The 15,665-nt window shown below is 34.2% G+C and overlaps 1 protein-coding gene across 1 annotated transcript; it reads right to left on the bottom strand.

Annotated features, from left to right (window-relative positions):
* Positions 1-862: 862 nt before the first annotated feature.
* On the bottom strand, positions 863-4,463 carry IMK2 (inflorescence meristem receptor-like kinase 2). Its single transcript, XM_068622394.1, has 2 exons — positions 1,990-4,463; positions 863-1,676 (listed from the first exon to the last, which is right to left on the bottom strand). The coding sequence occupies exons 1-2, from the start codon at positions 3,935-3,937 to the stop codon at positions 1,069-1,071; spliced, it is 2,556 nt and encodes an 851-aa protein (XP_068478495.1). The 5' UTR covers positions 3,938-4,463; the 3' UTR covers positions 863-1,068.
* Positions 4,464-15,665: the final 11,202 nt, after the last annotated feature.

Raw genomic sequence — 15,665 nt, 5'->3', positions numbered from 1 at the left:
TGTAAATAAAACATCTTAAATTGTAATTTTAGTCTTCTTAATTTCTGGCATGATTTTAGCTGTCTACTTTTTTTATCATAAATTTGATCTCTAATTAAAAAATAATAATTTTTGTCCAATGATTTGTTGTTTCTTTTATTTGGTTTAATTAAATTCTACATTTAACCCATTTGCTATTCATTTAAGATACTATTAACAAATAATTTTTAGTTAATTAAAATATAAAAGCAAATAAGTAAACGTATGTAAAACTAAAAATTAACTAAAATTACGAATTTTCAAAAATCTAATATCAAAATGGTTGATAATAAATTAATATGTACTATTAACAAATAATTTTTAGTTAATTAAAATATAAAAGCAAATAAGTAAACGTATGTAAAACTAAAAATTAACTAAAATTACGAATTTTCAAAAATCTAATATCAAAATGGTTGATAACAAATTAATATGTATATAAAAGAAATAATAACTAATTAGGATTTACTTTGTTAGACTTTTAAAATCTATTCTGTTTAACCTGAAAGTAGTAAGTTGAATTGTTGGAAAGGTTGAACTTTCATGTTTTTAATATGATTTACTGTTAATACAATTAAATGAATAAAGTTAAATATATTATAGTATCTTTGTCAAACTTTTAACTTGTACAATCTAAATATAAGTAGTTTGTCTCTTCAACAAGGTTGCATTCCTTAAGAGAATAAGACTAACATGAGTTCATTCTACTTTGTAATGAATTGGAGATGCAAATGTACTGAATGCTACAGTGATATAACATCAACTCTTTTTCATCATTGCGAATGAGAAATGTGCGAAGGTTACAAGATGCATTGAAGAAAAAGAATCAAGTAATAGCATTGAATGAGGTAAACTCAATCAGATATTCAAACATGCATTATTTCTCGAAGTTAAAAAAGAATACATAGTGTAAAATAATTCTCACTCTATATACACAAAAACTCAATGAACAAATAAATAAAGAATAAAACATGTATAGTTTCCCCAGTAATTCAAGTAATCAAAGTAATCTTCTTCCTCAACACACACAACACTCTCAACATCAACCCTTTACTCAGTTGTTTGGACCTTGGTAGCTTCATCATCCCCTGCAGCCAACTCTGGTTTGATCTCCTCCAATTGCTGCAGAACTTGGTGTACTTCAGGCCTGGCAGAAGGAGATGGATCCACACAATGCAGTGCTAACTTCAACGTGTTAAGCAATTCATCCCCTATGGCTGGTGCATCCCTCATGAGTTCCAAATCAAACACTTCATTAGTCCACTCTTCCTTCACTATGGAGGCAACCCATTGGGGCAAGTCCATGCCATTGGTTGGCTCTCCAGGTGGCTTTCCAGTTAGGAGTTCCAACATGATGACACCAAGACTGTACACATCAGTCTTTGTGTTAGGCTTCTTGGTCTTTGAAAGCTCTGGTGCGTTGTATCCAAGGCTTCCTGCAGTGGCAATGATGTTGGTGTTGGCAGAAGTTGTCATCAGCCTTGAGAGACCAAAATCTGTTATGTGGGCTTCTGTTTGCTCATCCAATAGTATGTTGCTTGATGTGAGGTTCCCATGTACAATGTTCTCTTGGCTATGTAGGTAGCTCAAGCCCCTAGTGACTCCAATAACTATCTTCATCCTTGTTGGCCATTCAATAACAATTTCAGGCCCACGAGCTGCATTTGTTAGAATCAGATGTATCACATATCAGTATCAGAAGCAATGACACAACACATTCTAATCACTATTTAGTACATAGCATGCAGGAATAATTCATGTATATAGGCTTCAGAATCAATGATACAACACATTCTAATTACAGTCAAGTACTCACCATGAAGAATTGATGTATATCTTAAATATATCATATCAGCATCAGAAGAACACAACATTACAAGATATGGCCTACAGTATCAGAAGCAATGGCAGAACCAGTTTAAAGATTAAATATTAACCCATGAGATACTCTAAATACTGCTTATTACTTACCGTGAAGGAATGATGCTAGGCTTCCTTTTGTCATGTAATCAAAGACAAGAAGCTTCTCTCCTTTTGGTCCTAAATAGTAAGCTCTAAGTGCTAAGAGATTTGGGTGTCTGATTTTGCCAAGTGCAGCAACCTCAGTTTCAAACTCCTTCTGCCCTTTAGTAGTCTTTTCCCTCAACCTCTTCACAGCAACTTGGTTACCATCTTCCAGTGTTGCTTTGTATGCTGTTCCATATGCACTTTTTCCCATTATCTCCGCAGTTGCACACAAAAGATCATCAGCAGTAAACACAAAAGGCCCATCAAAGTGAACTAGTTTCCCGCCAGCTTCACCTCCTGATTCAACGTCACCACCAGCTGAAATACCTTTCTCAACACTTCTAGCAGATGCTGCAGCCTTAGCAGCTTTGCCACTCTTTCTGCTTGAAGCAGTTCTTCTCCTGATCAAACAACACAACAAAAAGCAGCAGAGTAATAACAGAATCAACAGAAGAACACCTGCTACTATGAGGATTATGTCCTTGGTGCTTAGTTTGCGGTGGTGAGGCTTAGAAAGAGCCTGTGGTGATTGAGCTGGAAGATTATGAGGAGAGGGTGAAGGGCAAGGTTTTGAGCTGATGTACCCACATAGTTCAAGATTTCCAACAAAAGAGCTAGCATTGAATCTTTTGGAAAGTAGAGATGGGACAGGACCAGATAGGTTGTTGTAAGAGACGTTGAATGAACTGAGATTTGCAAGTTTGGTAAGGGTATCTGGAATTCCTCCAACTAATCTGTTTTCAGAAAAATCAATTTGGCTAATGCTTGAGATGTTCCCTATTGTTGGTGGGATTTGGCCATCAAGCTTATTGTTCTTCAGGTTAAGCACAGAAAGGTTGTGCAACCTATCCAAAGAATCTGGAATATGGTTTGCAAGTTGATTGCTATTAAGGTTTAATGAAACTAGAGAAGAGAGGTTAGAGAAGCTAGCAGGAAGGCTGCCATTGATGGCATTGTTTGAAAGATCAAGAATTTGAAGCCTAGAAAGTGCACCTAGTTCACTTGGAATAGGCCCTACAATCAGGTTATGACTCAAAGAAACATTTTCAAGAAAAGCTAGCTTGCCTAGAGAAACTGGGATGATTCCAGAAATGAGATTGTGATCAAGGGTCAAAACTTGAAGCTGGGAAGCTTTCTTCTTTCCAGCACCACCCCAAGAATCTGGGATAGAGCCAGAGAGGTTGTTGTGTTGGAGGTCAAGAATGGTTAGAGAAGGAGACATAGTCAAACTGCTAGGAATGGATCCAGAAAGTGAGTTGAAGCTCAAATTGATCCTAAGTATCCTAGTAGATCTCGCTAAACTGGGAGGGATTTTACCGCTGAGGGAATTGTTGCTAACATCAAGAGACTGAAGCATTGGACAATTGCCAAGGGAAGGAGGGATAGAACCTGAAAGCTTGTTATTAAAGAGATAAACCCCTCTAAGGTTAGGAAGGAGGCCAAGTGACAAAGGAACTGGACCAGCAAGAGCATTGTCATGAAGACTGAGCTTCCTAAGAGACTGAAGTTGGCCAATTTTCTCAGAGATCCTGCCTCCTAACCCTCTCCAAGGAAGCTGAATTGCAATAACCTCACCATTCACACACTTGATTCCTGCCCACCCTGAACAGGCACCTAGACCACTATCATTCCAGCTCTTGAGAACCCCTTTGAAGTCAATTAGCTCATTCTTAATAGCCCTCAGGGCTTGAAAATCAGCTTGAGTGACAACCACCCCATCCCACAACTGCCCTGAAACAGGCGGAATGGCAGAAGCCAAAGCTTGCAAAAGAAACACAAAAAAGGCTAAGCAAATAAAACCACCACCCCCACCACCTTTGTGGCTCCTCCTCCAATGACCATATGCAAAAGAGAGGTTAGGCTGAAAAGGGTCTGTGTAGAAATCTTTGACATGACAACTGTTGTGTCCCATGAAAGTGGTAAGTGGGAACTTGGAACAAACAATGGCTAAGCAAAGAAAGTAAGACAGACACAAACAGGTTCCACTTCCACTCTCTCTTTAGCTCACAGCTCTCAGACAGACAGCTCAGATAATAGTAGTAGTAGTATAATACTAGTACAATGAGGAAGATCTAAATAACAAAAGAAAGTGGAGAGTGAAAAGAGAAGGAAGGACTACAGTTCTGAAAAAGGGATGTGAGTGAGGAAAGGTGTTGGTGGGGTTTAAGGTTGAAGGAAGATAAATGAAATGAGGTGGTGGTCGTGAGTAGAATGAGTCAAAGGTTGCAATTTTCTTAATCCTAACGGCTAGTTTTACTTCATAGTCTAAATTATCATAACTGCTGCTGCATAACGGGTTGGGTTGGGACATTAGAAGACCAAGCAGAGATGAGATATGATATGGGGTTTCCTCCTCCAACGGCTACATTGCATTGGATTTGGTTTTGGATGCATTATATTTTCACAGGGACCCATTCTTTCCCACGTTCTACTTCCTCAATGTGACTCCTCGTCATCAACATTATTATAGTCTAAGAAAATATGTCACAAAAGACAAAAACTTTTATTACCCAAACTACCCTTGCATAACTGACTGTTTGGGAGAATAATTCATTGTAAAATTCATTTCAAATTAAATTAATTTTGCAAAATTGATTTTGATGTTTGGAAGTTTATATTGCATTTTCCTTTATCTTTGAAAATTTGTGTATTGCTTTTTCATTTAATCTTTTGCTTACATTTTCATTTTAGATTCTATATTTAAAATATTCATTTACTCGTTTAATTTCTATAATAGTTTTTAGAATTTTATATTCTGTCCAACTACTTAAACACGTTTCATTTAAATATATATATATATATATATATATATATATATTCTTTAATCCCTAATCCTTGTTGTCCTCGTAATAAAGATTAAAAAAATTACTAAATTGATCTCTAAAAACCAAAAAAGTGTTAAAAAGTATATGCGTAAGAATTAAAATGTGGTGTTTTTAAGTATAGTTATTAAAGATAAATTATTTTATAACTAAGAATTAAACGTGTAATTAAACTTCTAAAATTCTTATATTTTAGTTTCTTAAAATATTTTTTATATTTTAATTCTTATGCGTCCATAAACAGTGGTTTTACATTTTTCGAAACCCAAAAAAAATATTAAAAAATATCCACACACAAAGTAGGCTTAGAATTTTTACGTATCGAAACAAAAGTGAAATATAAAAATGGAATGGTTAATTAAATAAAATTTTATTCAATAATATTGTTTCAACTCAAAATCAAGTTCGGAATCAATTCTTAACATAAAACTAATATCTTTCCAAATATTATATAAATTGGCATTTTAATGTAATTCTAACATTTTTTAAAATGTGAGTTACAAGACGTATGATGAAAAATGGAGAGGAGAGAAGAGAGGATCACCACTTTACAATATGACGACAAACTAACGAAAGAGAAGTGCAGACAAAATGAAAAGAGGATCAATAAGTCACAAATATATATATATATATATGATTTGAAGAGAAGAATGTAGGAGACTACCAAATAATCAATCACTCTAAATTATTTCATGTTTTTCTTTTCAATTAATTGATTATAAACCAGTTAACAAAAAATAAAAAATAAAAAAATTTAAATGATAAGTATTTTCGAACAGATTGAGACTCAGAGAACTATTGAAACCATTCTTTTGATTCTTTGGATGATTGGTTTGCACTTCAGTTCTTCTTCCTACAAGTCCCTTCCTTTCCTCTACTTGTTTCACTCCTCGGCCTTCACGAAATCCAGACTCGGATGGTACCTGCAGAATGCACTCCAACGCTCAAGTCAGATTTAGTATTTGGCACTGGTATTCTGAGTATAGTGTAATGGCATACCTGATTCTTAGAATCTATGTTATTTATATTATTTTAGTGGGTCTTACTGGATCGGATTAGGGAGTTGGATCACGTTTAAGAATATATTACCTAACTCTTAATATCTGATTAACCTGACTAACTCTGCTTAAGCGTAATTGTATTTGTGGTGTCGGACAGTCCATTGATAGGGACCGAGGCATGGTTTGGTCGGACGAACTCTACCAGTACAATAAGTTTAAAATATTTTAAAAATAATTTATGATAAGATAATTTTCATATTAAATGAATTAAACTTAAATATCTACCTGAAGATGCAGCTTGTTGAGGGCAAAAGTGAGAACTAAAGAAACTTTGTTTTTCTTCTTTTACTTTGTCATTATTTCTGGGGTCATAAAGAAGGTGTTTATCTAGGGCATCTTTCTGGCAATGGTGTATAATGTACTGTGAGTAGGGACATCAAAGTGACACAGATTGTGCACCTTATGCTTTCATAATTCAGAGATCTGTGGAATATAACACATTATTAGCTTGAAAAAGTGGAGCACAAAACAAAGAAGAGCTGTGAAATTTGTTACGTTGGGGCAAAAATATATTGGTGTGTCAGTGTCACATTCATTACGAGACTTTGCCCAATGACGCATTGTGTTTCAACGAATTGATTTTGTTATCTTTTGGAAACAGCATGGAGAAGAAGTGAACTAGAAGAAATTCAAAAATTAAGAGGATTAATTAAGGATTAAGGTATTGTGTTTAACTTTTTCAACAACAAACAAAATCTTGAAATGCAAAAGCTAATGATAATGCTTATAGCTTCAACGTTACACTACATTTATATTCATTGTTAAAAAAATCTAATTATTTTGAGGCATGTGTTAACTAATTTCCTAAGGACACTAAGGATGAATTTGCAATACATGTCATATTAAATTATTTCTATAATTACTTATATGTATAATTTATTCTTGTTATGCATCTTGGTTTTGGAAGGAATATATTCAAAGAATGGTGTTGAGAATCTCATTATTCAATTATTTTAAAAAGTCTTTTAAAGTATTTATGGTAGAATGAAATCCTCTACCGATAGACATCACTAATCTCTAAAAAAAAATAATCAAATAGAAACCAATTTTTAGATATCAAAATAATTAGTTACAATACTAACTAAATTAGAGACCATTTTTGAAACTATAAAAATAGTCAAATTGTTAAATACTAACTTTATAGTTAAATAGTTTCTAAATTGGTATCTAATTAGCTACCAAGGTTTTAACTACCAATATTTAGTTTCTAAATTTGGTAGCAAAAAAAACCTTGGTTGCTAATTAGATACCAATTTAGAAACCCTCTAATAATAATAGAAACTAATTTGGAAACCAAAAATTTATTTAATCCCTAAAATGGTCTCTAATTTACTCACTATAGCAACTAATTATTTTTTGTTTCTAAAATTGGTTTCTATTTGATGATTTTCTTGTAGTGAATATGATATCTAATTTACTCACTATAGCAACTAATTATTTTTTGTTTCTAAAATTGGTTTCTATTTTATTAATTTTCTTGTAGTGAATGTTGTGTTTGAATCCACTAATTAATTTATTGTTGGTAAAGATGAAAATGTGGGATGAAACAAGTTTGGATCCACGAATGTGCTGAGAGATGTGAATGTGAAGAGGGATAGGGATTTGCAGGATGCTACACTATTGACATCCTTCCTGAGGTGTGAAGAAAGCAAGAAAAGACACAAGCAGTGAGCCAAATACGTTTTAGACCTTGCTTTTGTTGTGTATGAGGAGTTAGTAATTTGAGATATTCCATGTAGTGAGTCTTCGTCTCACTCCCTCAAAACTCTCACAAGTTTTTTCATTTTTTCACCAATTCAAACACAATCTAAATGACAATATTGATGAAATTGCTGTGGCAATCTGAATTTAATTATTTGTGATTGTATTTTGAGAGATGACAATGAGAAATATTTGGAAAGTTATTGTTAACTTTATAGCCTGAAAGATAAAGATTATGAGAGCTATGTTCACAAGAGTTATCCATGGTAAAATGGTAATTCCATAATTTTTTTGGAAAGTGATTCTATGTTGATTGTTTAAGCCTTCAAAAAATTTGTTATGATTAGATTTGAAGGAAAAATAAAATTGAATGGTTGTTTAACTATTTATTAAAATTTATCTATATCTCATATATACAAAGAATATAATTTTAGGATTTTTTTTAAAGACTTGCACCCTAATAATATTATGCAATACTTCCTTGAAAAGTAAACTAATCTAAGCGTGTGTAGTATACATTTTTTCATTGTATGGCTATGCTTAATTATCAAATACCTATATATATATATCACTTTTTACTTTTAATTCTTATAGGTTTGTTTGCTAAAAACAAAAATAAGGAAAAACAATATTTTTTAATAAATAATCACTTGTTAACAATTTTTCTATATTTGGATAAATTTCTTTTAAGAAAATTGAAAAAAAGGGAAAACTTCTTTTTCTATAAGCAACTTTGAGTTATTTCTAAAATTAGTTGAAATAATTTTAATTAAAAATATTTTAAGATTATAAACAAGCACGTGTCAGTTATATTAATACATCACTTTTTTTACAATTATATATGTTTTATAAGCACAAATCAACAAATGTACCTAATATTATACATTCTACTTTTTATTTATTTATCTTAATCGTTTAAAAAATATTACACGATGTTTGTTTATGCATTACATTAATCTTTTCAATTATTTTATAAGATTATAAAGGTTAAATGTAAATAATGAAAAGAAATTGGAAAGAGGATTCAAATAATCAAAGAGAGGTACAATAAATAAATACTCCCTCATGGTAAAAAAAACTTTATTGGGTAAATAATTAATTGAGATAGGTAATATGAGAATTTTTTTCTAAGAATTTTATTAGATGTGGAGAAACATATAAAAAATAATTTAATTTAGGTTAAATTCTTTTACGTTTGATTTAACTCATTTTTGTAGAACTTTTAGATTAGCTTAAATTTTGGAGCTGTAACCTAGATTTCCTTTTTTTTCCCTTTTATAAAATAATTCCCACCTAATTTTAGATAAGATTGTAAAAATTAATTGTACCTTTATATTATTAATAAATTATAATTAATGCATTATTATGAAATAAAGGCAATAATTTATTATAAATAAAGATAATAAGATAAATTCTGAAAAATAGTTTTACATTTAATTAAAAATTACTATTAATGTGTAACATTATAAAATCTACTGCTTTTAAGTCAACTAGACATATCCTTAAGTGTATGTAATTAAATCAGAAGTTAAAACAAGCATAACAAGATTTCTAATATGTTAATGTATAGGTCCTATTATAGAATCATCTATTTTTGTGTGAAAATATCATACTATAATCATAAATATAAAAAGAAAGAGGGGGTGACTTAACCATTTAAATAAACATATAATTGTAATTAATACAGATATAAACACACATAGAAACAAACACATGTAGAAAAATAAATATTGAGACACAAATACACTCATTAAGACAAAATCTCTCATCCACAAATGTCTATTCACAAATGTCTAATAGAGTCGGCTAAATCAATGTCGAGTCGAGTCAGCTTGAGTTCAGGTCGAACTAAGTCAGTCTAGTAATAGATTGACTCGACATCGAGCCCATGTCGAACTAAGTCAATATAGGTCCTAGTCAAGCCGAGTCAGTTCGGGTCCAAGTTGAGTTGGTCTGGACCCATATCCAACCGAGTCAACCCAGGGTCATGTTGAGCCGATTGGACTCTGACCCATGTTGAGACGAGTGGGTCCAAACCCATATCAAGTTGATTGGACCCATGCCCATGTCAAGTCGAGTCGGTATGAGTCCATGTCGAGCCGAGTTGGCATGTGCCAATGTCGAGCAAGACCCAGATCCAAGTCGAACCGAGTCATTTTGGGCCTAAGTTGAGTCAACCCATACTCAAATTGAGTCGAGTCAACTCGGGAACATGTCGAGCTAAGTGGGCTCGGGCCAATGTTGAGCTGAGTTGATCTAGTACTAGGTTAAGTAAGCTTGGGTCTAGGTCGAGCTGAGTCGGCCAAAACCCAAGTAGAGCCAAGTCTGCTCAGGCTAGGTAAAGTCAGTCTTGACCCAGGCCAAATCGAATCGGTCTGGGCCAATATCGAGTCAAGTCGGCTCAGGCCCAAGTCGAGTTGAGTCGGCCCAGTATCAGGTTGAATGTAGTTGGCTCGGGTCTAGGTCAAGTCGAGTTAGCCCGAGTATAAGGTTAGTTGAGTAGGCCCGGATCCAAATTTAATCAAGTCGGTTGGGGTTCAAGTAGAGTCGACCTGAGCCTAGATCGAGCCAAGTTAATCTGTGTTCAAATCGAGATGAATTTTTAATCTAATTGATAAAGTAATTTTAATTTAGATTTAATCTATTTTAAATAAATTTAATCTAGTTAAAATGGATATAAATTTTAAATTCAATTCATTTATTGGAGTTTGAAAAATCTATAATTAATGACCATCCTAACATACGCACGCGTAAAAACACAAAAACACACATTAATCTCTCTCACACGCGTACGCATAGACATAGAAGAGATACACACGTGTAGAGACACTCATACACACATGAAAACACATAAGAAAAAATTCAATAATTTCAAGTGACATTTCATTTGTTAATATTTTAAAATTTTCATTTTGTTTTACTACCTGAGGATGAAGGATGGCTTTTGTAGGACGGATCCAACAAAACCATTTCCTGAAACCAAGCTGAGACTTCAAAGGGTAATGCATTTTTAAAAGCAATGTACAAGGAGTCCTTAGGGTTTGGTTCCAAAAGTACTTTGTACCAGGCTTAATGATGATCAAAGTAGTTACCGGTTGGAGGGAAATGGCCAGAGAAATATTTTGTTTTTGTTAATGGGTTTTGGTTCCAATCCTCTAAGGTGTGAGACAACCTTCGCTATTCGTAGTTTTGAATAACAGATTATAAATGGTTGTTGAATAATATTATTCACTGTGTGCAGTGTTAACAACACTTTTTCCATTGGGGGATGGATCCCTTTCACTAACTTAAAAAAAGAATAATATTTTTTACAAGATGAGAAATTACTTGATAAGGATCTTTTCTTCGACTTTTGGCTCAAGAACCATAATCGTGTCACACTGTTCTTTTATAATAAACTCAACAGGGGATTCCTTTGTAGTGTCGGGAAGTGTCATTAGAAATTCATGAGGAATTCAAGGGTTGAGGAAGTACTCTTAATGCTGAGGTATTTTTAGTAACAAGAGAATTAGAGGTACTAACACCCTTTTATACTACTTTTTTTTTGTTAAATGAAGGGGCAAAATCATCTATTCATTTGTTCATTCGTCCAAAGTTTAGGATTCTTTCTTAATCTATTAAGGAATTTTGGAGCAATACTATAATATTTTTTTGAATATTATCGGATACATAATTTAAACATTTCAAGAATGTCTGAAAAGCTAATTCTTTCTGTACCAGATCATTTATGACCTACACTCAACACTGCAAAGAAAATATCTGTTTTATCCTTATTTTTCTAGATATTTATATCCACAACACAAGTAAGACCGTTCTGGATATACAAATTCAGAACTGAGATGTGTCTTCCGGATATAACAATCCACAACACAATAATGTCTTCCATATGCTAAAATTCAGAATATTTTTTTCATTCCAAATGCGAAAATCTGGAAAAGATGAGAAGAGCAATTTGAAGATTAAAAATAAGTGGTGAATACATATCAAAATTGATCTGGTGCACGGAGAATTAGCCTCTATGAAATTGATATATTTTGTGTCCTAAAAAAGTTATTTTAGTTTGGGCTATATGTATCTTTTTTTGTTGACACCACTATTCCATTTTTTAATTAATTTTTAAAAAAGTCTTTGAATATTTTATATGTTTTTCTATTGATTATGAGAATATTAATGTATAATCAAGATACACACAACAGCAAAAATCCAAGCAGGGAATTAAAATGTTATTCGTGATATTTTGAAATTCTGTTATTTGGCCTTATTATTTGTACCGGTTTAGCTTATGTGGGGATTTTGTTTTCATTAAATCCTTCTTCATATTGTAAATATATAGTAAATGAATTTCTATAGGTGTTAAGCGTATCTGATAATAAATTCATTTTCTATCTCTTTAAACTTTTTAGCAGTTTTTAATATTTCTTCTCCGACACTTTGGTACTTAATTTCAGTTTTTATATATTTTTATTTGTTCTTCTTTATTTTTTATTATACTTAAAAAACTTTATTCTTCCATCTCACAAATATTCTTTATTTCATCTTTTTAGGAGGTTTATGAATTAAAAAAATATTTTTAGTTTCAATTCCTCCTTCAGATATATTTGTGTTAAAAAGTAGTTACTAGTATAATTTCTTTTGTTATATTTTTAGTTAATATAAAGTTATTTCGATATCATTTCCCTTTATTACATACTAAATACAAGTGCACATCTTGATGGAAAAAACGCATGCAGAAGCAACACACATAATCACAAATCAATCGCAAAAAATATTTAACGTGGTTCAGTCGCCAACTGCAACCTACATCCACACTGACAATTATTAGGTTTTCATTTTTTGTCCTGTTGCACCTCAATTGCAAGTACAATCATCTCTTTAAATAGAATTATAAAAGGGACACAATGATTAAGCCTACTCACTAAACATGGTGTCTAGTCAGCCCAACCTAATTGATCCTAGCTTCATACCTAACAATCTCCCACTTGAAGCCACGGAACAATGTTCATCTGCGCTTCAAACTGTGTACATGTACTTCTGTAATTTGTTGACGGAACTCAATGTTCCATCTCTAGTTACCACCGGCCTTCTTAATCATTTGAAGACTTTGTTAAAACTCCCCTGAGTTTCAACACGTCAGTCACTGACCCGTTCTCTGTTCCTACCGGCTCCCACTTACAGGAATTGCCAGATCCTGGAATAGCCTGAGAACAAATATACTCCATACTCTACAAGAAATTTTCTGGAGATGTTTCAACAGTTGGAATACTGGTTCTCCTAACCCACTGTCGTCTAGGAACCTCAGCTGAAGCACGACCTGTGCTCCCACTGTGATAAGTACCTCTGACTGGTCTACCTGAACCTTTCCATGGTTGTTCATCCTGAATTTGACTTGCGGTTCTGGGTTTCTCTCTTGTAAAGACAACCCTCTTCTGCCCACGAGATTCTATGAATCGGACTTTGTTTATCTTCTAAACTAGGATGGTCACTCCTTCAGACGGTAATCCGACCATATACAACGAACCTCTCTTTCTTCCGCGGGCCATGACAAGATTTCCCTTGACGACCTTCCACTGCTGATTTCCAAACTTCACTTCATGTCCTTGTTCGTCCAACTGCCTAACAGAAATCCCACTTTTCGTTAAGTTTGGAACAACTCTGACATCCTTCAAAGTCCAGAAATCGACTAGCGTCTTCAACACTATGTCATCCATGCCCGTAACATCAGGAGTTTTGTTGTCTGCTAGTCTTACCTTTCCGAAGTCCCCAATAATTAGATTCTGCAATGCTTCACTACTGTGGGTAGAATGAAATGAAGCACCAAAATCCATGACCTAGGAATCCACACTGCTATCCGCGCAACAGACTAAGAGGTCCTTGTCCGTGGAGTTTTCTGCAATGTTGACTTGTTTACCATTTGGATATTATTTCTGAAATGCCCCACCTCCTTGCAGTTCCAACATGTTACACTTGAGCAATCCTGAGTCGTTGACTGATTCCTTCTTTTGTTCTTTCTCCCACTATCTCTGATATTTTTCTTACCTCTGATGACATATAGCGATTCACTAGATAATTCCCCAAAACTCATTCTTCGGACATCCTCGCCAAGAATGAGATCACAAATCTTTTCAAAAGTGAATCCATCGGATTCTGCTGAACTGGTAACTGTTGTAACCGTTCCGGACCAACTGTCAGGCAAAGACAATAGCACTAGTAAAGCTTGAACTTCATCATCGAACTTAATTTCCACTGACATAAATGTGGCTAAGATCAAATATTGATGTGCTCAGAAACTGAACTGTCATAACTCTGTGCCGCAGCGAAAAACAACCACACCCCACACCTAACATCGCACCGTCACTGCTACACCAGGAGAAAAATGCAAGCGCCACCATGCGTCTTCCGTCACTTGCATCGCCCTACACCTCCGTGTTGTCTCGCTCACTGCAAACACCTACACCTGTTCGCTGCGAAACGCGATCCGACACTGCATGGTGCACTCCACTGCATTGCCTGCACACGACTCTACTGCGAGCAAGCCACTTGCACAACGTCACAAGCCACCACCGCTCCTGTTGCGACCCACACCACTGCACGTCGCACCGTCTACTGCGCACATCTGCCGCGAGTCGCAGTTCTGCCTGTTGCGAATCTTGGGCTGCAATGAAACCTTAGCTTTGGGCCGCCGCTACAGCCCCTACGAAACCCTAGCTTTAGGACGCTGCTACCGCCTTTGCAAAACCCTAACTTTGGACTATGAGGCGCAGACACGGATACGACCAGTATCTGACACGAATACGGACACAAAAATACAGCTAAATTTAAAAATATAAGACACGGGAAACGACTATATATAAATTAAAATATAGTAGTATATTTTGTTATAAGAAAAAAATCAAGAAAAACATTTATAAAAATGATTTAAAAATAATCCTAATAAATATAATTATAAAAAAAAATTATATATAAATTATTTGAAAATATTAAAAATTCAATTAAAAAAAGTTAAATTTAGAGTATACCTTCCTCTGTAACAATGGTAGGTATGCATTTAATGACAAATAATTTTTTTTAAGAATTTAGACATTGGAACGAAGGGATTCATTGGGAAGTGATTCATTGGACAATTGGACAGTGAAATTGATATTATTATATTAAAACTAAGAATAGTTACTTACCTAGGATAGTGAAATTGATATTATAATATTAAAACTAAGAATAGTTACTTCCACCAGGTTCTCTTTTTTCTTCTTCTTCCTTTTTCTTCGTACAATGCTCACCACTCTTACGCCTTCTTCTTGCGTTCAACAATGCTCTCTTACGCGTTCTAACTCATATTTATAGTGTATATTTGTCAAATTATAAATTCTTTTAAGGAAAAAGTATATTATTTGTTCCTAATTTCTTTTTTCTTTCTGACGTCCTTTTTGGCGTGTTCAAGGAGTGGACCGCGTCCTCTTCGGCGTGTCCAGAAAAAGGGTCGTATCTGGCCCATACAAATGCTTCTTACACCGCGTCGTGCATGCATCCGTCGCGTGTCCGCACCTGCGGCGTATCGGAAACGTGAACGACACCATTTTTGCTGTATCCGAGCTTCATAGGCTTTGTGATGTGATTCCACTAGTCATATAGAGAATGATTCTTGACATTCTTAGGAATCACCTTGAGTTGGACATTATAGAGGCACTTTTCTTAGAGTTGGATCATTATTCTAAGACAAGAACTCACAAAAAACTAGTACCAAATCCCAAGCTCATTTGGATGTTCCACATATTGTCAAATTGAACCAACAAAAAGAGGTAAAACTAAGAAGTACCGAACAGAATTGCATAAGAACACATTTCTACCGAACAAAATGAAATTAAAAGGTAAAGAACAGAACATAGGTGCTGGAAAACTAGAAAAGCCGAACCAAACAACAAGACAACAAGCTAGAACAAGGAATTAACAAAGGAGAAAGGAAGGAGAGAAGAAATGCTCATGAAGATGGAAGGATGATGGATGATCTCGCCACTAGAAGTGTGGAATGCTCCTAGATGAGAGTGCTGTCGCCACTTGAGGA

Source organism: Phaseolus vulgaris, chromosome 10 (assembly GCF_051622355.1).
Source record: "Phaseolus vulgaris cultivar YP4 chromosome 10, ASM5162235v1, whole genome shotgun sequence".
Taxonomy (NCBI): domain Eukaryota; kingdom Viridiplantae; phylum Streptophyta; class Magnoliopsida; order Fabales; family Fabaceae; genus Phaseolus; species Phaseolus vulgaris.
Note: the sequence above shows the minus strand (reverse complement) of the source record. Positions and strands in the feature narration are given on the sequence as shown.